At 41.7% G+C, this 27316-nt stretch overlaps 1 protein-coding gene across 1 annotated transcript; it reads right to left on the bottom strand.

Annotated features, from left to right (window-relative positions):
- Positions 1-190: 190 nt before the first annotated feature.
- LOC308331362 (phosphatidylinositol 4-phosphate 5-kinase type-1 alpha-like) lies at positions 191-12311 on the bottom strand. Its single transcript, XM_080786777.1, has 16 exons — positions 12117-12311; positions 11587-11748; positions 10877-10911; positions 10649-10735; positions 7748-7878; positions 7194-7311; positions 6443-6595; positions 5735-6034; positions 4929-5137; positions 4582-4665; positions 4431-4479; positions 4245-4329; positions 3984-4157; positions 3678-3861; positions 3221-3305; positions 191-2913 (listed from the first exon to the last, which is right to left on the bottom strand). The coding sequence occupies exons 2-16, from the start codon at positions 11633-11635 to the stop codon at positions 2908-2910; spliced, it is 1749 nt and encodes a 582-aa protein (XP_080642903.1). The 5' UTR covers positions 11636-11748; positions 12117-12311; the 3' UTR covers positions 191-2907.
- Between the last annotated feature and the right edge of the window lie 15005 nt (positions 12312-27316).

Genomic DNA, 27316 nt, shown 5'->3' with positions numbered 1-27316 from the left:
TACTGGTTGACAAGTAGTACTGCCTCAAGCTCATGTGCACAATATGCTCAAATCCTGAGTAGGACATAACAGTTATGGAATGCAACTTTAACACTGTTCCCAAACACTGGGTTGGGATCCATTTGTGGGTCACAGGCACATTTTTATGGGTCCATTTATTTTTTTGTTTTGTACATTGTTTTTATTTTAAAAATAAATAAATTAAATAATAAATAAATAATTTCATGAACAAATTAAAAATCTAAAAAATTCCATAAATTTGAAGACAAATGTTTAAGAAAAGGTTAGCGGTGGTCCATAGCTCTAATGCCTTAGAGCTATGCATGAAATGCAGACCAGCCTCTCGACTGTAGTGAAAATAAAAAGAACATTTTCACTACTCACCAATACACAGACGACTTGTGTGATTAGAAAATCTAATTTCCGGAGGACGCACTCTGAGCCCCCACCACACGTATAAAATGCACTTTTTGGTCAGAAAATGTTTTTTTTCACTGGAAGAAAATGACTTTGTTACTACACTACGCCCTCTACCGATATCGCCAAGAAAAAACCCCATAGACAAGATTTCTCTTTCCGGTGAAAAAAAAGTGCATTTTATCACCCGATTCGACTGTTATCAATAGACAAGACCGCAGTGATCACTTAGGATCAGTACGATTGTTTCCGACGAGTATGGGCATGCTCTGCCGACTGAAAAAAAAAACCCAGACAGGATTAAGGTTGGCGAACCTTAATCCCATACCTTAAACCTTAAGGTATGCGTTAATATTAGGACCGCGCTGCGACATAGTTGCGGTTAAGTTTAGGGGAGGGTATGAGGAGGCTTGTCGTTTTTACTAGGCAGTAGACCAAAACGACAGGATTACGGTTGGCGAACATGCGTTAATATTAGGGCCGCGGTGTGACATGCTTGCGGTTAAGTTTAGTGGAGGGTATGAGGAGGCGTCATTTTCAGTAGGCTCCCAGTATGTCCAGTAGACCTGACTAGACCGATGAGATCGGTTAACGTGTCATCAACGCAAATCGCAGCCAGTAGGCTCCAGATGAGCCAATCGGCTAGATAAGATTGGCGTAATAAGTAACCTACTGGGAATTATCGGTTGATTTTCGGTCGAAACGGCTGATTTTATACTCAAGAGTGCGTCCACAGCGAAAAGTAGGCTTTGTAGTCACACAAACCGTCTTTGTATTGGCGAGTAGTGAAAACGTTATTTTTTATTTTCACTAGTCGAGAGGCTGGTCTGCATTTCATGCGAGCAAAATCGAGAGTAGCATAGCTCTAATGCCAAGTAGTGAAAATAGGCTCATGTGGCACAAAGCGACGCGTTGTGAGCTTGTAGATGCTACTTTCACTAGTTTTTGGTCCCGAGCAAAGATTTCTCTTTTGGGTCACAAGGGTAAATGGTTTGGGAACCACTGTTCTAACAAACACCAGGGTACATTTTCTCAGTGGAAAAGTAGAGACCTCTGCCATACAGAATGGTTCAAATAACGTTTATTCATTAAAATAAGTCTATTGTAGTTTTAATTTTAAACAGAGCATGTCTGGGATATGCCTAACTAATGAATGACATGGAATGTTATCCTAAAAGTTCACACTTTTTGATTGTTTACCCTACAGCTCGCTGCATTGTCTTTCAACCTTTAGGACAAGGCATACCATTACCCATAACCTGTTTTATCTAATGAAAGACAAGGCAATATGTTCAAAATAGTTTTGGATAACAGTAGACTACTATCACCTCCCTTGTGGTCAGCTCTCCAGAGGATGGTTCTTTGGTCACACTTTACTCTAATCAGATATTACAGTATATAGAAATGAATTACATTTCCATGCACAACCATAGCCTGACTGAGTTGAGAACTAACACTTTTGCTTCACAGTCTCTTTAAAATTAGGAAAAGTACAAAAGTTTCCATTTGGTGCTATACAATGTCTCAAAAATACTTAATTAAGTCTGTAAAATATCAAATGCAAGCTATACATTTTCGGTCTTTCCAGCATTATCGTAAATTAGCATTCACAGTAAGCCCAGAGAAAGGGAAGGCTAATACGATTCCCCCATAGAAATACAAAAGTACAGAATGGATATTTCCATTCATTGCAACCCTGTGCGTGTCACACAGATGAGGGAGTAATCAACCCTCTGTGTCACATTTGTTCAATGATCTGTATATGCCATGAACTGAATGGTATTTGGTATCCATAGCAATAAGTATCTTCGAGTTTCCAAGAAAAGTAGGTATCGGTGAACGTGTAAGTAGGGCATTTATCTAGTGCTATCTATACTATTTTATAGCTATGGACTGCCAGTAGTGGCAATTTCTCATACAATTTTGTTCAGACAAAAGGTTTCCTGCTCATGTGGAATTGTGTCAAAAGCATAGCAGTAGCTGATGATAGTACAAGTTGCATAGGAAGAATACGAATGGAAACGTCACAGGATATGTATAGGCTAGATCCAAAGTCACCTCATGTCTACCCAGGACCACTTGGCTACAATGAAGCAGGCTTGCTTGGTCTGCAAACTACATTTACCATTGGGTTCCTTGGGCACTAGGAACTGGTACTATGAGATGAATACTAGTGTTACATAACCACAGCATAAATGTTATTGTCTACAACTAATCAAAGAGTTGTCTAATTGAGTCAGAAAGCAAAGACATCCCCATACGTAATTGATCCCATTTTTGGTCATTTCAAATGAGAATACAATTTGGAAAAGTGATCCCCAAAACGGCATAATGGAAAATTGGAAACGCTGTCTTGTTCTCTTACAGTATATATGTCTCTTATTTTCTTATAATGCTCCGGCATCGACAATCCTTCCATACACAATGCATCAACTTCTGTGACTTTATTTACCATTTTGTCCTCTATGAGTCCGCTTCTCTAAATGATCCCTAGACCTGAAAATAAATTCCACAAAGCTGGTCAGATATGTATTTTGCAATGAACAACAACATAGTAATCATTGCTATAGTGTGTGTGTTTGCTCAGTAACAGGAGTCTCCCTTACTCTCCAGCTCTTCAATAAACAAAAATACATTTACGGCTTTCAGCCAATCAGGAGATAGCACTTATTTATCAGCTTAAAATTTTATAGTGTTCCAGTTCCAATTTTGTCATCACTTGTTTAGCTGACTTAATAGAGCTATTTAACTGTAGGAATATTACTTAATTATCATGAAAATGAAAGAGTTGAAGAAAACTTACATGACATTTGTTTGCGTGAGGAATTATGTCATTGAGTGAGATTACATCAGCACTAAGGCTTTCTTCGAGGTTCCCATCATCAGCACTGAAAGCATGACACAATAACAGTGTGAGTGACTTGAACAAACCCACAAACTGCAACACACTAGAATATGAAGTATATGTCTTGTAAAATCTTTACAATTGTGTATGTAAATGAGTCCTTTAAAATGACTAAACCACTTAAACGCTATACTTTGTTGGACATTAATAGCGTTTGTAGATTTGTATTTGTATTGTATTTTCACAGATTATTTGCCTGCTTCAACGCTGTTGGTCTACCATGACCACAATAGATGCAATGGCTTCATGTGGCTAACTCATATCCTAACTAAGTACAATTAACTTTGTGCCATTGGTTATTCTGTATGAGAACAGCCCTTCCCACTCTAAAGGATGGATAATACATCCCTCTTACCTGGAGGCGGTGCCGTGTTCTGGGTCAGTGATGGATGACTTGTGCACATCAACTCCCATTGGCCCGAGAGCATCCAGGGAAAGAGGAGGACACTGATTTGCTGGGGAATACCCAGAGGTGTTGCTAGTGACTTCACTGTGGTCCAATGTCTTAGGAAGGAGGTCAGGGCGACCTGAATGCATGCCTGCGTGGAGAGGAGGGGTAGAAAGAAACCCAGTGACAAATGGACATATTACACACTGGAATTTTTTTTGATACCATTGATGGCAGTCTGGTTTTATTTGTTAGTGTACTCTTTGTGCTTACCACTGTCTCCTTCTGTATCCGTCTCTACTTCAGTGGTGATGGAGTGCAGTACATACTGCTGACTGCTACTTGTACTTGCTTGGGTTGTTAAGAGGGGTCCAGAGCTTACTGCGTTGGTCTTCTTGGGACCCACAAGGACCCCTGCACGACACTTTTTAGATGGGGAGGTCTTCACTGGAGAGGCAAAAAAAAGGTGACTGAGAAATGCCCAAGCAGAGGATATGTATGGATGCTCATGTGCACATTTTTGTACATACTTACATGAGATTTTCTTGAAGACTGTATTGCACATGAACTTCTGAAAGCGCTCTGCATAGAAGCTTGGTCTGTGCACTGATACAGAATCCTACAAGAAAAGGGGTGGCAGGTTTACATGAATTTCATGTTACTGATACAGACGTATGACTGACTACAAAAACAGAGTGAAAATACAGACACTGGCCATACCCCATCATGGACGAACGCTTTCCAAGAATGTTCAATCTTCTTAGCCAATCTAAACAGAAAACATGCCTGGGTCACTTACCAGTACGAGTCAAAATATCCTGTTTTTATTTAATGACAAAAGCAGCCCAATACATATGCAAATTGTTCTTACCTATAGGACTGCAAGATGTCAATGATTCCAATATACAACAGCAGCCTCTCACCCTTAGCGTTTCTTGCTGGTATACCTCCCATTCTGCACGAATAATAATACCATTAAGTGCAAATATAGGTTTTGGAAAACAAAGAAGAAAAAAAGACCACAAAGGAGTGGGGACACAATTAGTACAATTCACACCACAACATAATCAAGTGAAGTGCATTTTGTTGTGAGTATAAAAATAAATAATAAAACAAATAACGCAATGCACTGAATGCATTTATTCTTTGAGTCATGTCCCTGGTATTGATAAGAACAAATTATTGCAGTTTCTAAGATGATTATTTAAAATCACTCACTGGTCCTCTGAATCCAGGGATGCCTTGCCCCTGGCCTCGCCCTGGATGGCTTCTATGGCTGTAGTGTACAAGGCTTTCTGGCCTTGTGGTCTCCTTTGGTCCGCAGCCCCTGCCACAGCCTCCTCACTGGCTTGTTCACGACAAGCCTGGTCCACATTGTGGATCCCCACCAGCAGGCTGTAGTCCATTATCTTAAAACTCTGCAGCACCTGGATGGAAATAGAAGCACACACGCAGCATGATCTCATTTTCAGGCCACGGGCAGATTAATTGAGAGCGAGAGCGAGATGAAGCAGGGACCCCCACTACATTTTCTTTTCACAAGATTGAATGCCATGCCTTATAATTATTTTTCAATGAGGCGAGCCGGTACGCATGCATACTTGCATAGTGTCACTCCCCCTGTTAAAAGACCTTTCTTTAGTGATAGACAATACAATAGCATTTGAGCAACACATGCCGAGTTCCTTCCACAGAAGGAACTCATGCTCGTGGTGACAGATCAGTGAATTGTGGCACTTTAGCTTGTACTTATTGGTTAGCTAAGATCAGCCATGTTATCAGGCCAAGAGTTGATCACGGGTACCAATAGATATAATATGATAGTTGATGACATAACCAATTCTACCCGGCCATATGTCATCTCTCCTACATCCAAGTCAAATTTAATCAACAATAGTTTATTAAACATGAAAATTGTGATTTTCTTTGCTTTAGCTTCGTGACAGTTTTCTAAGGAATATAATAATAGCAACTTGCTTAAAGTATTGTCTATGCAGGCAGCCTCATTAATCTCTGGCTCTCACCAAACAGTCTCTTTGTATGGTCTTGCTGAGGGCATTGTATTTGTCAGCTTCCATTAATAGGCCATCGGGCGTGTCCTGAATGAAGTCCAGGTCCTTGAACGTGGGAATGCCCTTGTCTCTCTCCTTGGCTGAAGCTCTTCGCTTATAGGTGGAGCCCTTCAGGTCAAATTTGAGGTGCATTCGTACGGCACGGGGGAGGAGATTGTTCATGACTGCAATTCGAATGTTCTTACCCCCTGCCTGGACACAGTAGAGCCCATAGAACTTTGGTAATAAGTTCCGTTTGTTCTGGTTCAGATTCTAGTGCAGGGAAAAAGGACAGATATGGGGGGGGGGGGGACACACACAAGTAAGAGATCACCATAGCAAAAGCAGACTATTTAAGAACAAGGTGGACGACACAATATAAATTCCAAATAACATCTGTTCACACGTTTTGCTTTCAGGCCCATATACCCTCCCGCAAAGTTAAACTTCAGGGGAGATGGATGGTGAGCAGGGCCGTCCGTAAATTCTATGCGTCCACTGCACTAAGCCTCAGAGCTTAGCTGTACATTTTGTCTGCACAGCATGGATGGCTCCACCCCCCCCCCCCCCCCCTGACTGTCTCGCCCTCCGTATTTGCGTTAGCATGAATGAATTTAGAATCTAAAGAGTATCTTAAGTTTAGATGACATTTCTGACCAACTGCTTCCATTAAACTCTTACCATGAAGTAACCAGGAAGCAATTTTTGCAAAAACTCTGCCTCTTTGTGCTGCACAGTCTTAATGATGAACTCGTCATCACTGGTGACGTAGAACACCGATCCACTGGCCCCTGGATTTGACAGCTCTATCAGAGGCTCATTGCAAAGTGAATACTGTAACGAACAGAGACAACACAGTGTGTTAAGAGGTGTTGTTAACAATATCGCCCACTTTCTTAATAGCTCCGTTTCCATAAGTTCCAAAGTTTTAAATCTGGATCCATGCCAATCAACTACGAGATGAATAATATTGTGACCATAAATTGATTCGGGCAAAGACTAATAATTGTAGAAAAAAAATTAAAGAAAAAAAATTAAGAAAAAGGTAAGTAAGAAGTTAAAAAAAAGGACAAGACAACGTACATAATTATTTGCTCGGCGTCACTAATAAACCATGTTTTTCTTAAAACAAAATGTTATATTCAGTTTTGGATACTCACTTTTGAGCTCTAAAGGCTTGAATAATGCAATGTGGGTCGGCAGATATGCATACTGCAGGTCACACTTCCTTTTTTTCACTTGGGTCTAACTGCTAAGTACAATAACAGACTACTGTTTTTGTAATCTCTATTTCAAATCGGTATTGCATAGTTACTGTAGGACACAGTAATCACCCACTTCCTTCACTGCTTTACTGATATATTCTCTTATTTTGTGATATGTTTATTCTGTTGTGATTCTGTTGTGAATGACAGGCAGAAGGTTGTGTTACCAGGTAGTCATCTGGCCGGATGCCAAACATGTCCCTGAAGTAGCGAAAGGCAATTGGAGCATACGTCTTGAACCTGAAGTCACTGTAGCGGTGGGCTGGTGTCAGGTTACTGCCTTCACTGAAAGGATATGTCAATGTTTAGAGTTGATACACAAATGGCACCATGTGGGGATAGTTAAACAAATTACATTAAAATGATAAATGCAGTACTATACATATAACTGGACACAAATCAAACCTGGCATGGGCATATTTTTTCTTTTTAAGATGCGCGCACGCACGCATGCACAAACACACACAGCAAGACCAGTGGGACACACACACAGCAAGACCAGTGGGACGGACACACACACAGAGCAAGACCAGTGGGCATACAAAGTGCAAGGTTGGAGGAAAAAGAAAACAAGTGACAAAGGAATTAAGAGTGCTAGGAGAACAAGGACATACCAAGTAACTAGGATAACAAGTTAGCGTGGATGGCAGGTTTGAACCTAAATAGTTGACAAGAAGGAAATGCAGACAGAGATATTAAGGAAATCATATTGAACACACACCTGGGGAAAAATATACTCTCCACTACTTCAAAGTCTTGCATCAGTACATCTCTCTCAGGCTTCTGGCTCAAGCTCCCCACTGTGTGAGTTATGCCAAGCTGGATGGCACCTTTCAGGGCAGATGAGGTCGTCTTCATGAGAGAGAGGACAATAAGCAGGTGAGGAAAAACCACACAAAAAACACAATCATGACCACAGAGAATGGAGACAAAGAGTGGGTCAGTTAAATTCACCCATTTCAAATTAAGTACTCTGCAATTCCTTGCTGTGCTCTCTGCCAAGGAATGTCAGAATGAATCAGATGACTAACCATGACGACACTGTCTAATCAGCAAAACAACCTATAAAGGACACACATCCCAACAAGACTTATTACAGGCCTGGCCTGTAATGTGGAAATGTTATCAGAGGCAGTGCCATATTAACAAACAAATTGCAAGGGAACAGTGGGTCTTAGATGGGAAATATATATCTGCAGAATTTGTATACATTCCAGAAATCAGGGAAAATGTATTCTTTTTTTTAAAACATATGTTTATTCATTTTCTTTATATTACAGAAATATTTTCAACAATTGACATATATTTTTCCCCCCCACATCCCTCTGGCAGCACAAATACAAACAAAATCTTAAAACGAAGGGAAAATGTATTCTAACGCTTTCTGTGAATTCTAGGTTTTTGCATTGTATAGGTCAGTTATGACTACTTATGGTCATATGCCGGGCTTGGTTAAAATGTGACTTAACTGGTAAAAGCATCTGTGTCATTTTAGATTTTTTACATTGGCTATACAAAAATAGCAGATCTACAGTACAAGCTCACAGCAACATTAATGTACACACAACTGACTTCTTGTGTCTCAATCTCTGCTCCACTACAAAACGATACATATTACGTTCATTTGTTAATTTTATGAAGATTGCATAGCAATCATTACTCTCACATTTCTTTTCCCATGAGAAATGGGCAAGACACGAGTGGCAACATCAACGGATTTATAACAACACACATCTTTTTGGTCAGTGTTTTGTGAAAATAAATGCATAGGTTATCGACTAATCGTGACATATACATGTAAATGTGTACCAATGATGCATGCCATGATGCATCTCGTGTGTGCACGTGCGGCATATGTTTAGTGCTTCATTTCTTGTTTCAAACATGTTTGTGTATCTATCCATATATAGTGAAGAGAAAGTTAAATTATGTTATGATGTGAGTTATGTAACGTGCAATTATAATTTTGACAACAACAGAGTGGATTGAGAAGTGTGTGGGACAGACTGGAGCTTGCGAAGTACGCACATCGGGGTTTAACGTTCAATTTGCTGGTGCAGCAGACTACAGCAGCAGCAGTAAGGAGAGACTGGCATGAGGACGGCTCAGCTGTTGTACGGATACAGAATAAAATAATGGTTGAGGATTCTTTCTTCTCAAAACCATCGCCAGTTTACCAACCCTGGCATAGATTATGTAACCTCACTCCACCTGCTTCCATCTGGTCTCTCTCGGGCAGAGACGATGTACTCTGAACCAGTGCTGAATGCTGATCGGAGTGATATGCGGCCGCTAGAGGCGGGATCAACACGAGACTGTTGACATATTGAATCTGTGCCACAGCGCACATGTAAACACAACCGAACAAGACTACAACTAGGGATGGGTATCGTTTGGATTTTTGCGAATCCGGTACCGATTCCGGTTCTGCTTATAGATTCCGGTTCTTAACGGTTCCAAAATGGTATAAAATAACTTAAAGGACCACTTCACCACCTTTCAACCTATCTTCATATAATATGTCCTCACTAATAATCATGAAAAAAATGGCGCAATTTTTCTACTCGGTCTGTGTCTCATAGGAGGGCTGTGGGCAGTTCAGAAACCGTCTTCCAGTGACATCATCGATGGGGAATACAAGCTAATCTGCAGGCTTTCTAGTCCGAATGCGAAAATGGAACCCATCGTTCTCACGATAATGAAAATCTAAACATTTTTGTAAAACAAGTGTTTAAAAAATAATCTCCCTAATGATGATGTCACTGGAAGACGGTTTCTAAACTGCCCACAGCCCTCCTATGAGACACAGACTGAGTAGGATAAAATCGTGACATTTTATCATGATTATTAGTGAGGACCTATTATATGAAGATTTGTAGATAATATAGTGATTATTAATAAAAAAAATTAAGCCCACAACGTGTCACTGATGCAACGCGATGTAGGCTTGTAGATCAGCTCTGTTCCCTGCGCGTCTATTAAGGGAAGAAAATAAATAAATATCGTGTGACTGCGTGTCTGTGGGAACCGAAATTGAATTATTGTAATGGATACGCGGTACACAGGCACGTTCGCTTCGGTACATACTTGGTCCCGAGGTTCGGGACCCACCCCTAACTACAACTCTAAATTATTATGGAGATATCAGATTATTGTCCCGCTGCTTCGGGTTCATCATTTCTGCTTGAGAGAGACCAGATGCAGGTAGGAGGGAACGTGTGAACTCAATACTGCCGCAATCTGGCGGAGTCAGGTTATAGATTATGGCCTTCTTTATCAATACAATGTTAGTGGTTTACTGGTCTCATTTCCCATTTCGATATATAATCCGTCTTGTGTTTCATGCACAAACTTGAAAACATTGTTTCATATTAATATTTCCACACGTTTTATGGTAAACTGGAAAACAGATGAATCTGCTAGTGCAAACTAGTCTGGCCATACCAGTCTAGTTTTATGGGCCCATAGCTTCCAATAGCACTTTAGGAAGCAAAGGGACACAGTGGGTGCAATCGTGTCCGATTTATGGCTAGTTTATGCTTTGATCAAACACTGATCGACAGAAATTGTGCATTTGTGAACAGGCATAATTTGTTCTTACTGATCAATTGCCAACACTCACCTTCTTGTAGGTGGTTTCCCCTGTGGGATCAATTCCACGATGACCAATTGTCTTTTTCATTGTCTGAGCTGAACTTGGGCCTGGCCCCTGTTGGCAGAAATGAAAGAATCATCAGGGGAGACACATACCCAGTGTACATTCATTGCAAAAAGTCATGTTTCAAAGAGGAAGATGTGAGATTGCCACATCTGATATTTCATGTAAAAATCACAGCTTCTCTTTCCTTACCTCCACAGATGCAATCTTTCTCGTTCCTGTAGAGTCTGCAACAAGAGTTCAAATGTAAATGAGTGGAAATGTACATGGTAATAAGAGGAGGTTCACACGGCACGGCAATGTCCACACCAGAGACAAATCGCAAAACTCACTCAAAGCATAAACTAACATTCAAAATAATAATAAAAGCAATGGTTTCCATAATATCCAAAAGTGAGTGGCAAGTGCAGTTGTGACAATCATACAAGCATGCAGACACAGCACAACCAGTACCTCTGTGAGAAGAGAGTCTCCTCCATAACAGACTTTGTAGGTCTTTATGGTGGCATTGGTGGGATTAGAAAAGTAGCATGTGCTTATTATATTGGACTGAGTTCATACAAGAACATGAATATCCAAATTACTGTGATACTCTACGGGTCTTCAAGGTCCAGTAGATTAGGAGTTAGCCGCCCGTTCCTCTTAAAGGAAAAATTTGCTCCTGATCAGAGCAAGAAATAACATTTGCGTTTTGTGCCAAAGTTTTGATTGATTGAATACTGAGTTTCCAACAAAATGTACACTACAGTATCAGTATACAAAATAATAAACCAATATGTTTGTTTGTTTGTTTCCATTGAGGTCCTGTGTATTCAATTAATCGAGACATTTAAAGGCAACTGTTGAGCTTTCCTTTAATGCTTAGTGTAATTTAATGACATTTGATTAGTTTATCTACTCACTACCAATGGAGCTCGGCGGCCCCGGGGACTCTGTTCCAGCTGTGGCCATTCTGAAACCACCCCGACTGGTTTTTCCACTGGTGTCGGTGTCCTGCCCAGGCGCCGGCGGACTCCAGGACACTGTTGCGTTTTACGATGTCACAAACAACGTTACTGGCCGGCCTGTGTTCACAAAAAATGGCTGATTAAACCAGTGTCGTGGCCAGTCAGACAAGATGATTTAATCTGCAGATGCAGCAGCGTTCTGCTGACCACTGCAGCCACGCTGGCTGGATGCTCTGCCCGTTGTTGGAGTTAGCCAAGTTAGCTCGACTCGAATCTTACAAGTCAGGTTTATAGACAGTGCTATGTCCAACTACATCTTTACATCGGGAAAGTTGTCACTAAGCTCATAACATTGTCAACTACAGAAGCTGTAGTACAGTACCGCTATAATCGTACCCGTTTTGTTTCATTATCCTGTAGTCTAGTTAGCCAAGTTAGCTGCATAGCTAACAACAACAAAACAATCAAGCAGTCAATCGACTTACTAGCAGGCCATCTTCTCATAGTATTATTCAATGATTGGTTCATAGAGGTTCGTTTCCCGTCTGCGGTATAGTGGTATTCCAGTTGAAAGTGAAACTCTGAAAATTCGTTATTTTTCCCCCTTCTTTTAGTTGTTGTTGCTTCTCTTTCACACAACCTGAAAAGTGAAAACACAGTCCACATACGCTAGACCTGAACTGAACACTCAACACAGACGGGAAGGCGACCGGAAGTAGCTGACGCCGTATTGTACATAAGGTATGTTTATTCCTTAAATTGGGCACAAATTATAATAGGTTAATATTATTGTATTGAAATGAAAGCGACACTTAAGTACAGATATGGTTTCTTATGTCTGATTTGAAGAAAGTATCGTTATATATTCCATTCTGACGCTAAAAAGTATTGGCTCTAAAATTAAAAAGGGCAAAAGAGTCACCTAAAAAGCAGCTGGTGCCGCCGGCGCCGACACGCTGGCTAATGACCCCTGGTGGATGTATGCGGTGTAGCACTTTGGCATTGGCAAGAACGTTTTACTGCTTGCTCACCATGTTATTGGCATTTCCCTTTATTTGCCAGTTGCCATTTTCTACTTGTTTGACTTTGACCTGTCTGTAGGCTGTGTGCCATATTTTATTGTTGTGTGCTTACACTGCTTAATATGTCTTTATCATCCTGTGTGCTGAATCCTACCTGGAGGGGAGAGAACAGACGGTGGAGGTGAACGGAACACTGTCCGTCCCCCCCCCTCCCAGTGAGCTGTGGCGTCCCACAAGGAAGCATACAAGGGCCTTTACTGTTCCTAATATGTTAACGACATGACATCAGCTTGTGACTGCAACTTGTTCCTGTTCGCAGACGACTCAGCACTGCTGGTCTCGGACAGGAACAAACTGCAGGTTGAAAAGACCCTCAGCTCTGAACTCGGTAGAATCTGCACCTGGCTCGCTGATAACAAACTATCCTTACACCTGGGAAAAACTGAATCCATTCTCTTCGGATCGTAATAGTAATCTCAGGTTGGTTAGAGTGGGTGACAACATTATCATTATCACACGAAAAGATGAAATTACCTACCTAGGTTCCATCCTGGAGGCCAATCTTTCCGGTGATAAAATGGCCACCAACGTAATCAAAAAAGTCAATCAAAGAACAAGATTCCTTTACAGGATCTCCTCACTGGTCAACAAAAACACCTTGAAGACCTTAACAGGAGCCCTCGTACAAGGTTTCTTTGACTATGCATTCACCTCTTGGTACCACAGCACCTCAAAGGCCCTTAAAACAAGGCTCCAGACCTCCCAAAACAAACTGGTCAGGCTCCTACTTGGCCTCACCCCCCGAACCCACCTCACCCCTGCCCACTTTGACAGGCTGGGATGGCTTAGGGTCGACGACAGAGTACAGCATCTTGCAATGGGTCTGGTCCACAAGATTCGATACACCACTAAGATACCCATGTACCTGTCTAAATACTTCCTTAATGTAAACGAAGTCCACACCCACAACACCAGAGGGAGTGCAACAAACCATGTACAACCCAGATTCGGCACAAACAAAGGACTAAATTATTTTCGCTCCTATGCCACCAAAATGTGGAACGCCCTACCAACAGTCATTAAGTTAAGACATGTGAATCCCTTGACTCCTTCAAAACCGCTCTCAAAGGGCACCTACGGATGGCTGCAATTCGAAACTGGCCTCTGTAAAATCTGAATCCCCCCCCCCCCCCTTCCCCTCACTGTATATGTATCTTTTCCCCTTTTGCTTCCTATATGATGAATTCCTGTTCTGTTCTTTAACTACATAGAAGTGTCTATTTGTATGTCTCTAAATGTTTTGATGAATTGAACAATGTGGACCCTGTTGTAAACAAGTGTAACGCTTAATTGGGTCGTCCACTCACAGTTAACAGTCTTTGTATTGAGTTTGTGCTTGAAATGTACTGTAATTCTACAAACTGTTAATAAATATTTCAATCAATCAATCAAAAGACTTTCCTTTTTATCCCCTCCCCGGCCCTTCCCCCCTATGATTTAGCCAGGAAGATGATTGATTGATTGATTGATTGGTTGATTGATTGATTACATTTTCAAGTGGCATTTCTTCCTCTGCCTAGTGGGAATGTGTGTGCAAAATGTCACGGAAATGTATTCATGATTTGTGGCATTTTGTTGGAAATGGAGCACTCCTGGGAACTTTGGACAAAATCTGTATGTGTACTGTCAAAAAATGTGTTTAGCAAAAAGCGGCCACCTGGTGGCGCTATAACAGGCCAAAGGGAAAGACTTGGGGCAGAGGTGCAGCTCTGCCATCCAGGGAGTGTGTGTGCAGAGTGTGGCTGCGATCAAGGCAACGGTGCCAGAGATTAGCTGTCCACAGACGGATGGACGGACAGACTGCCAGACTTGGACTGTCAGACTTTAGGAGTGAAAGTGAACAAGTGGAGAAACACTTTCTGAATGCAGCGACGGCCAGATTCCCGGAAACGTTTGCAGCAGTGAGCTTAATTTCCATCCACCTGACCAGCTGTCTAAAAACCCCAAAGAGATGCTGGCCGACAGCAGAAAACGGCTGTGCCTGTCTGGTAGGTCTGGCAACAGCTTGTCAAGGAGTGAAATAAAAACTTCTGGGTTTCTGAGGCTAGTCAGGGAGTGATCAACCCTGACTGGCTGTCGGACTAGTGTGGGAGTGCCCCTGATCATGGCTCTCCCTGCTCACCTACTCTATCAGTCAGTCTGTTCCTGGAAGGCGGTGGGGAGCCAGGATCCACTCTCTCCCAGCCGCCAAGGCCTCACTCACACCTATCGATCTAGCATACAACATTGTTGGATGCTAGATGATCATGTAAACAAAGGGTAAGTGTCATGGCTGCCCCAATGCATTTCCAATGGAAGTCACATGGTTTGACACGTTTTTGTTGTACGGCTTTCGGCTGTGTTTCGACTGCCCCCCTCCCCCTCATACAACAAAAATGTTGTGTCAAACCATGTGACTCCCATTGGAAATTAATTGCGAGCTTGCATCAGTAAACAAGTCTCATGCATCAGCTATACAACAATCTGTTGTCAGGCCTAACTGTGGACTTCTGTGTAAAGCCAACCTTTTGATTACTTTGATACTTTAGTTTTGTACTAAGCAAAGGGGAGGAAAGGGGCTGCAGGCTTACTAGGAACCAGGCTAATTGGCAGAGGGCAGAGTCACCCCATGCACAAGCTACGCAGCAACCAACCACACATGCTCCACAGACCACGGTCTGTTATCTCAGAAGAGTTTATTTCCATTCTCCTTTCTAAAAGAAAATAAGTCAGCATTCTCAACAACACTGACACAGATGAAAGTGATGGATAATTCACAACATTGTGTGTGATGTGCTGTGCTCACATAACTTACTTTCACCTTACTTTCAACTGATAAATGGGTAGACACATTTTGCAGTAGAAAATATGTTGTTTTTGCTGAGCAACATGTCAGGATTTAGACTTTCTTTTTCACAGATTTGTGTGCCAAGTAGGCCTACCGTTATTGGTTTCTAGTCATCAAACTGATTGTGTGAACAATGTGTGGTTCTTTGACATAATGGACTTTCCATATAACAAATGATGCACCCAGTAAAACGTCACGCAAAAAACAAAAAAACGTCCCTCCCTGAAGTTTAAACAATACAAAGTATTGTGCAGAGTGAGATTGTGATTGATAACAGGTTCCGTTTAGATATTAATCCATGTTCCCTATAAAATTGTGATTAATAATAAGAACAATACTAGGCCATCAATCTATGTTTTTTGTTTTAGTTAGGGTGTAACTCAAGATACAGTTCTACACCACCCAAAACTATCTCCAACTGATAAGCAGTGAGTCATCTTTGAATGGTCAAATATCCAGACCGGAAAGTGTAAATGTAACAGATGTCAGGTGATCTGTATATTCTATGTTAGCTGGCATGAGACCAAACCATGAGACCTGTGCCCTGATTGGCCTCCATCCTGTCACCAAACCAAATAAAAGGCTATCAATCTACAAGTCCCTTGTTCAGATTCCTGGTTTCCTTGCTCGGGTAAGTTTAATTCATGAATGTTACAGATAAGTGTAAACCATAGTCTTTTTACGTTCCTGAAGTTTTGGCAGATATTTCCAAGAATGCATTTAAAAAGGCTTTAATAATGTTTAACAGTGTAACAATAATTAAATGGAACAGCCATTCATGGACAAAGTACTCTATACTGTAAGTGCATGAGTCAAAGTAGTTTATTTTTATTTATTTTATTTTATTACAAGAATAGAATAATCCTGGTCAAATATTATTCAACTATAAGTGATATGCTTTAAAAATATATAATAAAAGTATAGAGTAAAGTAGTTATGTCAAGCTGTTTTTCTGGGTTTTTTTGTTTTGTTGTGTGTTATGTTTTTTGTTTCTTTCTTCTGTTTTTTGTTTTCATTGATTCGTATGTTTTACTTGTGTTCGATTATTCATTATTATTTGGTGTAAAAAAAAGAAACTTTTGAATAAAAACAAAAAAGTATAGAGTACAATTTACAATGTACATTTCTTTTTAATATCAATGTACTGCTGTATTGACATTTAGACATTTTCCTCAATTCAAAGATTTTCCAGAAAGTAAAACATATGAATAATAGTGAAAATAGCAGATCTACAAGGTAAAATGCATCACAAAAATTGTAGATGTGCTATTTTCACTATGTTTGAAATAGAGTGGTTAATTCCTAATGTACTTTTTACCCTCCTAGAGTCAACTAAAAATGTGCAATACAATGTACATTACAATACTCAAGAAATAATTATACTTTGTTACTGTCCACCTGCTGCAAAAGCTTAAACGGCATGTCATGTCTTAAAGTATTGTACTGCAAATAACATTTCTCAAACTAGGGGCTCCCAGCTGTTCCTTTGTTCTAATTTACACAGCAGTTAATTATACTTTGAGAGTCACCTGTGCCTTTTAATCCCTGAAACAAAATATGTATATACCCCATTGGCCTGTATATACGTTTTTTTGACATTCAATGTTCTTTTCCCACAAATCAGTCTTGAAAAATGGGCGTCGTCTTATAATCAGAGTTGTATATATCCCTGCTCTTAAATGGTTGTCTGCTGATGTGCTACAGTGCTGAGCAGGCAGTAATGTATTATAGCATAGCCTGAATGCCACAATAAAATATAATATTCACACTTGTACATTAATTATAAATAAAATGTTCTCAAGCTAGTATTAGAATCAATGTATTTGTGAGTTATCTGACTTAACTACCGTTGGTGTGACTGTGCGTTCCTGCTATAAGATAATTAATTAGGTATACCATGAAGTGAACACAGATCGTATGGATTATAATATGCTATTATGGTCTTTATTGTAGGGGTGATGATGAAAGGACCAGTACACTGTTTTGCTGCTTTGCTGCTCACTGGTAAGTTGGGACAGGCTACTTCTTATTTAGGACAAAACACATTACACACATTGCCAAAGTGAGGTGTTATTCCTTGAATAGTGTAGCTAAATGCGCAGAGCATGGCACAAACACTGCTACAGTTAAAAGTTAGAAGTTTACTGGAGTCACCCATACTACATTGTTTTAATGACTACAAGAATTTAAATGTTATAAATATCTATTTGAATCAGAAACTGATATGGGATGTGCACTAAGATTATAGATTATACACACCGTTACAGTCCGACTCCGACATGCCGAAACAATGGTCTGACTAACGCTCGAACTGCGCTGCCGTGCTTACAGTTATGTGTAGGTTAGGGTTTGAGATATAGGTCTCCATCTTGCGCCGACCCTTAGGGCCGATTTAGCCTGGGCACCATTTAATTTCGGTATATGATCCGGGCTGGAGCCGGATGATATGCCTGCGTCATGTTGTAGGCAATGGTTTGCCTACAACAAACAGGAAGCTGTTTGTTGCTTCCTGTTTGATTAAAAGCAATAAAAGCTCTCGTAAGCGAGAGCTTTTATTGAGAGGGAAAAGGAAGTTGTCGCCGCCTGTTCATCCTGTCTGGCGAATACAAAACAATACTACAACATGACGTAACCACATCATCTGGCCCCAGGCGGGATCATACAGACTTTTGAAACAGAGACCAGGCTTTCCTCCGAGGCGGTGGAAAGCCTGGTGAGGCGAGGTTAGGGCCGATTCATACTCCTATTTTAGAGCCGAATAAAAGTCGGTTCGGCGCTGTAGAGCCTACAATTTGACATCATTTGAGGTTCGGGGGGGCGGGTACCGTCCTAAAGTCGGCTCTTCGGTGCTACTGAAACTTTCTGACGAGCCTAAATCATTTCGGCACTACAGCGCCGAAACAGCGGTAAAATAGGAGTATGAATCGGCCCTTATCCCTAAACTTATTTGTCATTTTTACTATTTTGAAAATAATTTTATCATCACCTATTTAAAATATTTTAAAAGGTTTTTTTAAATAGTAAAAAATGGCAAAATGTTCAGGTTCATATTCTGGAAGTGGACTAATAGGTTGTTGATGTCGTACTAATGACTGTCTGACCAATAATGTGCACTGTAACATTTTGAATGTTGGGGGAAATCTCCTACATGTACGTTCAACTATTAATTCCTGATTTCTTTAGGCTTCTGCTCTGCAGTGCCAGCAGGCAGAGAGTTTGCAACAGTGTTCATGCAAAACTCGAATGATGAGGTTAAGCATGCCCGTTTCCAGATTGAAGTAACAGCTCCACCTACCTCACAAGGCACCACCGATGTCACAGTAACGGCCCTTGGTAAGGTCTACCATCAGAAAGTTCATCCCGGTAATGGGGCAATATTCCGACTGCTTGACGAGGTAGAAATGAGAGGCAGCAAAACGTTTCACCAGACTGTCCTAATCAATGCCAGCCAGGAGGTCACTGTGGTCTCGCTCAACTACAAAGAAGAAACTGCTGACACGTCTGTGCTCTACCCCATTAATGAATGGGGCAATGAGTACTATGTGTTCACCCCTCCAAGTTACATGCAGGGCAAGGGCACCTACAAAGAGTTTGCCATCACTAACCACCAGCATCGCAACTCTATTTTGATTTTTTTGAGAGGCTCCGTGACATTCCAAGGGAAACCCTACAGTTCAGGAAGTAAACTGAGCATTAAGCTAGAACCATTTGAGAGTGTTCAGATTCAGAGTCAGGATGATCTAAGCGGTAGCAAGGTCATCTCAGAGCTTCCTGTTGGCGTCTTGTCAGGCCACACTTGTGCTGAGATGTACACCACCTGCAACCATGTCTATGAGCAGCTTCTTCCAGTGAAAAGCTGGGGGACGGAATTCATTATTGCTCCCCTGTATTATCATTATTTGGATGAATGGGGGATACCATATTTATCACCAGGACATGATAGTGTTTATGTCCAGGCTTCCGAGCCAACTACAGTCACAAAGAATGTTGGGGGCAAGGTCAATACTTTCCAAATGCATGCCGGGCAAACATATCAAATTGAATCTAAATGGCCATCTACTATATATCTAACATCTGACAAGGCGATCCAGGTCTTGTTTGAGTTCAATGGGGGTCTTGTACCAACCCTGAACTACTGGCTGAACACAGACATCATTGATCCCTTCCTAATGAACATCCTGCCCACAAACCAGTTCAGTGTATCCTATGCCCTGGATGGACAAGAAGGCTTCAACAATCTAGCGATACTTGTGGCACGTTCCAACAATCTTGATGGCATCAAACTAGACAACAGTTCCCTGCCTTCAGATACCAAGTGGAATAAAGTGGATGGGAGTGAGTACTCCTTTACTGTGTTGTCTTACGGCACAACGGCAGGCTTCAACCAGATAACTCACCATGAGTCTCCATTTGGGGTCTACAGTTTTGGCACTGCTTTTGCCAACAGCTATGGATCAGCTGCATCTGCTAATGGTATGTGACTATCCAAAGTTTGTATAATGTATATCACTGAAATGCATAACAATTGTCAAAATGGTACCGGCACAGACAGCCTACAATGAGGCTGAATTGACAGATTAATGTCCTATTATGTGTTGATGCCGGCATGCATACACGTCCATCCGAGCATGTGAAGCACATTGAGATGAATTACCATAAGGTGATATGCTTTATTGTGCAGTTTGTCTTTCCATATTATGCAATACTTATTTTGTTCTCCCACTTCTACACTCAATGACAGATATACATGATTGCAGAACCATTAAGTGCCAAAAAGATGAAGAGTGCAAAATGAGCGGTACATCGCCAATCTGTGTGAAAAAGCCCCCGGGTGTAAAAGCAGGTACCTGCTGGGTCATGGGTGATCCTCACTACCGCACATTTGATGCCTATTATTTCAACTTAATGGGCAATTGCACCTACACCATGGCCAAGAACTGCCATGTTGATGAGAGCCACCCCGCCTTCGAGGTCGAAGCCAAGAATGAAAACCATGCTGGATCAAAGGCTCCAGTTGTTGGTGAAGTGATCATTAAGGTCTATGGATACACGATCACCATTATGCGCTCAGAATATGGCCTTGTCAGAGTAAGTGTTTTTTCTTCTTCTTCTTCTTTACTACTTCTTCTTTACTACCCAGGGGCATAGCTTTAGCTTCCTAGTTTAATGATTCTGCTGAACTAGTATAGTAATCACTGAATTTAGTGTACCTTTATTTACTAGAATACTTAAATCATTTAAAATTATTAATGTGTTAGAATGTGATGGATTTTACAAAATATGTATGTCTGCCTGTCTGTGTTAGATGGACTACACATTATGGAACCTCCCGATCAACCTGGGTAACGGCAAGGTCAGAATGTACCAGAGTGGCCTGTCAGTTGTCATGGAGACAGAGTTTGGTCTGACAGTGCAGTATGACTGGGAACAGCATGTCGTCATCAACGTGCCAGGCAGCTTTGCTGGCAAGGTGTGTGGCCTGTGTGGAAATTTTAACGGCAAAGACAAGGATGATATGACAACTCCCTCTGGCTCCGTGGTCAGCAGCACTGTAGCCTTCGGTAAGAGCTGGAGGGTCCCCAATGTGGATACCCACTGCAGTGATGAATGCACTGGCAAGTGTGAGAGCTGTGAAAACCAGGGCTTCTTCGGGCACTTGAGTGAACATGCATTCTGTGGGTTACTCAGCCACATCATGGAGGGTCCGTTAAGCAGCTGCAACGCTGTTATTGAGCCAAAAGTGTACCATGACAATTGTCTGTACGACGTGTGCATGGGCGAGGGGCTTCATGAGTTCCTGTGTGATACATTGGAGGTGTATGGTGATGCCTGCCAGAGGGCAGGGGTCAAAATTCATAATTGGAGGCAACTTGCCCTTTGCGGTAAGTAATTAGTATAAATTGCAGCTATTCTGTACAGCCATCTGTTGTCCTGGCTTCTCAGTGCCTTTCTGATAATCAAAGCACTTTATTAGAGCTTAAGTAAATATTCACAGTTTTAACAATTAACAATTTAGGCATTTAGCAGACGCTCTTGATCCAGAGCGACTTACATTTAAGCAAAAACAAAAGCATGGCATACATTTAAGTTTTGCATTTGTCCGTTCTGGTAGGCCTATTATATAGCTTTTAAATTGTTTAAACACATTAACAGTTTAAACCCCATACGCTGTTGACCGGAGTCCCTCGGCTCTCTATACTAGTGTATTTTCTGTTTTCACTCTACTAAATAACTAAATAACTGCTCTACAAGATCACAATGCATGAACTTGTAGATCTGCTATTTCTGCAATTTCCCCAAGACCACAGATGCTAGGGTTTAAGTAATTAAACATTTTAACATTTTCAAGTGTAGTTCTTATTTAATGGATCAAATTCAAAAGCTGCATATAAACTCAATCTTTGTGTCATGCTGCTTAACATTTGCCTATAGTGTGGAGTGAAAGCCACCAAACAAGGCGGACTGCATTCAGCTCAATTAACATCATTGTCTTCCTCAATCAGCTGAACCCTCATGCCCCGAGAACAGCCACTATGAGTTCTGTGGCGAAGCCTGCCCAGCCACCTGTGATGACCCAGACGCGCACTCTAAATGCAAACAGAGCTGTGTGGAAACCTGCACTTGCGATGAGGGTTACCTGCTCAGTGGCACCAAATGTGTTCCCAAAGCCCAGTGCGGCTGTAATTACCATGGCCGCTATATAGAGGCCGGCCTCTCCTTCTGGGCCGATGAGCGATGTACCAAAAGGTGCACATGTAACCCAGCTAGCAGACAGATGCAATGTGAGCAGTCAAAATGTGGTACCGGGCGTGAGTGCAAGGTGGTCGATGACATCAGAGAATGCCACGCCAAGGCCTATGCCACATGCACAGTGTATGGTGACCCCCATTACACAACCTTTGATGGCCGCCATTACGATTTCCAAGGCACCTGTGTGTACCAGATGGCTGGTGTCTGTTCCAGTGACCCCAAACTCAGTCACTTTAATGTCAGCGTGCAAAACGATGGCCGTGGCAAGACAGCCGGCTCCAACGCCAAGTTGGTTGAGGTTGAAGTATATGGATATTCAATTGTCATCAGCAGAGACCACAAAGGTTCAGTACTGGTAAGACTGTACTTATGATAGATATCACAATTTTACAAGTCATTTGTTCACTATGTACACTTAATTCACAATTTAGGAATTTAGTAGATATTCTTATCCAGAGTGACTTACAAGTGTGAAATCAGAGTAAAAGACATACAAAAAACCCAAACATCCATCCATCCATCCATCTTAAACCGCTTAATGCATAGTCAGGTTGCGGGGACAACAGCTCCACCAGACCCTCTCCAGAGCAACATAAACATTTAAACAAACATATATAGAGTGCAATAGTTGCATACTCTCAGTCTCTTGAGTGAATTGAATTATTGTTTTGCAGGTAAATACAGAACTTGCCAATCTGCCCGTTGTCCTCGTCGTCGACAGCAAAAAGATTACAATTAAGCAAAGTGGGATCTTTGCAGAGATTCTGACCGACTTTGGACTCCAAGTGTCCTACGACTGGCAGTCCACTGTATTAATAACTGTTCCCAGTAGTTATGCTGGCATAATGTGTGGCCTGTGTGGCAACTACAACCTCAACCCCAAAGACGACCTGAAGATGAAGAACGGGAAGCAGGCAGCCAGTGCAGAAGAACTTGGTAAAAGCTGGAGGGTTGCAGAGATCCCTGGCTGTGTTGAGGGTTGCAAAGACAAGAACCTCTGTCCCAGCTGTGACATTACGCTAAAAGAGAAGTTTGAAACCAATGACTACTGTGGTCAAATCAAAGATCCTAAAGGGCCCTTTGCCAAATGCCATGCCGTTGAACACCCAGATGAGTACTTCAAAGACTGTGTTTTTGATGTTTGTCTGAACAACGGCAAAAAGGGCTCTTGGTGTAACAGTTTTTCCACCTATACCATAAAATGCCAGGAAAGGGGAGTTGAAGTTGATCAGTGGAGAAAAAAAGATTTCTGTCCTGAATCTGAGCTCCTTCGCCCAGTCCACAGCCACTATGAACATTGTGTCAGCCCATGCCATGCCACATGTGACCATGTGACACCTCCTCGAGCCTGCAAGAAACCCTGCTTGGAGGGATGGGCCTGCAATAACAACTATATCCTCAGTGGTGACAAATGTGTGCCCTTCAATCAGTGTGGCTGTCATTACAAAGGTCGTTACCACCAGAAGGGAGAGACATTCTACCCTAATGGACTCTGCAAGGAGGAATGCATCTGCAATGGCACGGTTGGTTAACATTTTCAAAGATTGTATAATGTCTGGGCTGTCTGTTTGTCTGGGCTAAAATATAATATAATGTCTGGGCTGTCTGTTTGTCTGGGCTAAAATATCCATACTTCTTATAATAAGTTAGATATTTGAAGTAAAATTGATTTAGCCAACCCCTTTATTTTCCAGGTACATTGCAAAGAGTACACCTGTGGACCTGACGAGAGGTGTGAAGTAAAGAAAGGTGTCCGATCATGTCAGCCTTTTGGAAATGGAACCTGCACCATCTCTGGTGATCCTCATTACAACACCTTTGACAATGGCACTTATGACTTCCAAGGCACCTGCACCTACACTGCAGCTAAAGCTTGCCACCTGAAGGGCACACGTCTCACCCCCTTCTCTGTGGTGGTGGAGAATGAGAAGTGGTACGCCATGTCTGCAACTCCCAAAGTCTCAGTGGCAAAACTTTTATGGACAAACGTTTATGGACAAACCTTGATCCTACGCAAGAACCAAATTGGAATAATCATGGTATATCACATTTTGCCACAGACCAATTAAAATGATTATGTTCTCATTTGATTTCTGATAGAGCATCAATGTCCTTTAATTAAAAACTGTCAGTTTACATGTTTATACTATTCAGATACTGCTCAATTCAACTCAACAGTTAAAACAATGCATGTAATGTGTATGAGTTTGTTGCAGTAAAAGTACCATTCAAAACGTATTACATCATATTCATTTTCTAGGGGTATCAAATTGCTTTATCATTTTCTCCAGGTAAATGGTGTCGAATCTCGCATCCCATTGAACCTCTTCAAAGGTGCCATCCAAGTTTACCAGGAAGGCACGTACTACGTCATCGCGACTGACTTCGGCCTAAGAGTGACATATGACATGGTCTACCGCGTCACTGTCACTGTACCTGGCAACTACAGGGGCAAGACCTGCGGTCTGTGTGGCAACTTCAACGGAAACAAAGCAGATGAGTTCCAGCTGCCTGATGGGAAAGTAATGCCAAATAATACCAAAGACATTCTGAGCTTTGGTGCAGCCTGGAAAGTGTCTGGAGTGGTGCCTGGAGTGGTTTGTGAAGATGGCTGCAGCGGAGACGTCTGCCCCAAGTGTGACAGCAATCAAAAGGCTGTCTTTGAACAAGACTGTAAAATGATCACAGATGCTTATGGTCCCTTTGCTGCCTGCCACGGTGTAATAGATGCCATGCCTTACTACAGAGATTGCGTTTTTGATGTCTGCCAGGCTAAGGGAGCGCGCAATGTTCTCTGTTCAAGCATCTCAGCCTACATGACAGACTGTCAGACATTAGGGGTGAAAGTGAACAAGTGGAGGAACGAACATTTCTGTCGTAAGATATACAGATATACATTTTAATTACATAAAAATCACACCCGTGTGAAGTGAGGGGCAATTTTATCATCGTACATCATCATATAACATCTCATTCCGGCCAATCAGAATCTGCGTCCTCATGCCTTCGTCTTCAATATGTGTGTTAGGCAATGTTTGTGTTTACACGAACACTCAAAATTGTGCATTCATTGTCAATGGGATTTAATGTTTGTGGAGGACAAAGTTTGTGCACATACACCAAAAGCTGGATAGGAGGGGCTATATCGCCCTTCAAAAACTATGATTGTCCTCATTGTAATATTATGATACAAGACTGTCAGCGAAATACCTGAAATTTAAATGTGATACTTTTTGCAGCTTTATCCTGTTCAGTCAACAGCCATTATCAGGTGTGTGCAGAGACCTGTGACAAACCGTGCCCTGGTCTCATAGACACCATCACCTGTGCAGACACATGTGCTGAGGGCTGTGCCTGCAATGATGGATACTACTTCAATGGGACAGGCTGTGTTAGCCTCAACAGTTGTAGCTGTTACTTCCAGGGGCATACCTATAGGGTGAGTAAAGCTGAAGAATAAATCTGACTTTCTTTCTCTTTCTCTTCTGCTCTTAAAATACCTCGATCTATCCTCTCTCTAATTAACAGAATACTACAAAAGGATAGAGTGCGCAAAATTGAAATAATTTCACCCATTCTATACACCTGAAAACCTGTGATGTGACAATAAAGATAATTGTGGCCTTCGTTGTGCTTTTTGCTCCCTTTGCAGCTCGCCGAGTCTATGGTGAGGGATGACTGTCAGCAGATCTGCACATGCACTGCTGGTGGCCAGGTGCAGTGCGATGAAATGAAGTGCGGGCCCGCAGAGAGCTGCGAAGTTGAGAAATATGAACGAGGCTGCTATCCTAAGCAGTGCGTGATGAATGGAGGCCTCTTCACCCCTTTCAACGGGGAAGTTGGTTCCATCACAGTCATGCGGGCCTATGAGCTCATTGCGTCCTGTGAATACTCACCAGGGCCGGAGTGGTTCAGAGTGGTGGTCAGTCTGCAGGAATGCACAGAGATAGGCCAGAAGACCGTTGTGGCCATTTATGTGTTCCTCAATGACATGATTGTCACAGTCACTGACAAACATGACACCTGGGTGGGTTTCGAACATAAGCACAGTTTCATAAATACAGTACATTAGTTGCCATTGCCGAGCACATGCAGAAATGTATGTTCCTGACATTGGTGCAGAATATACTGTATTATGTAGACAGTATAAGATTGACATGTATTAGTATTAACAATGGAGCGCACACACATGCAATAAGGAAAAACAATCACACCTGTGTGAAGTGAGGGGTGCTCTTATCTTATGGCCAATCACAATTTGCATCCTCACATATAGCGCCCCTCAAAAATATATAGGTGTGTGTGTGTGTGTACATAATATACACATACAGCATTTAGTTAATCGACCTCATTAAGCTGCACAATAACATCACATGACATTTTTCTTCATTGCTGTACTCAGGTCAATGGTAGAAGGGTGACCCTCCCGAGACTGAGAAACAACTTATCTGTGAAGGCAAATGGGAAGTCCATCGTTATTGAGAAGAGTTCAACCTTCCAGCTGTCCTACAGTCGCACTCAGCAGGTCACAGTGACTGTGAATGACAGCATGGTGGGGAAGGTCTGTGGGGCGTGTGGAAACCTCCAATCCGGAGACTTGGTGGAATTTACTCTTGAGACGATGCAAGAGCGTATGGCAGCCTTCGCTGCACAAGATTTCCCTATCTGCTAAGTAGGTTCTTCCAGACAGAAAACAGCTTTTGCAAATTATCCTTAGCTTGTTTTATCCTCTTTGGAATAACGGATAAATGGGATTTAGCCTACATACTGTAACACATTCAAGACAATACGAGTGTCAATGTATTTATACTGTTGTATAAAATGTTTTGGTGAAGTTTTCTGTGTCTGTGTATGATATCTGAAATGTCTTCAAATAGCAAAAGAGTCATGGCAGTGTCAAAGGACACATTTCAGAGAAATATGATGATTTGTATTTAAAATATGTTTCTCTTTTTCAGATGTCAAATCATCTATCGAGCAAGTGATCAAGATCAGCAGTATAATCACTATGTCATACACATGAATC

The sequence above is a fragment of the Protomyctophum bolini genome (assembly GCF_963924005.1).
Source record: "Protomyctophum bolini genome assembly, chromosome: 17".
NCBI lineage: Eukaryota > Metazoa > Chordata > Actinopteri > Myctophiformes > Myctophidae > Protomyctophum > Protomyctophum bolini.
The sequence above is the reverse complement of the archived record's forward strand: the minus strand, read 5'-3'. Positions and strand labels throughout refer to the sequence as shown.

What these genes read in the sequence shown, in the direction of transcription:
- LOC308331362 (XM_080786777.1), bottom strand. Translation starts at nt 11,635, where the DNA reads ATGGCCACAGCTGGAACAGAGTCCCCGGGGCCGCCGAGCTCCATTGGT. An exon ending in TCCGGCCAGATGACTACCTG is followed by an intron (nt 6,596 to 7,193) that starts GTAACACAACCT and finishes TGTTCGTTACAG; the next exon opens with TATTCACTTTGCAATGAGCC. An exon ending in CCATACAAAGAGACTGTTTG is followed by an intron (nt 5,138 to 5,734) that starts GTGAGAGCCAGA and finishes ATTTCCATCCAG; the next exon opens with GTGCTGCAGAGTTTTAAGAT.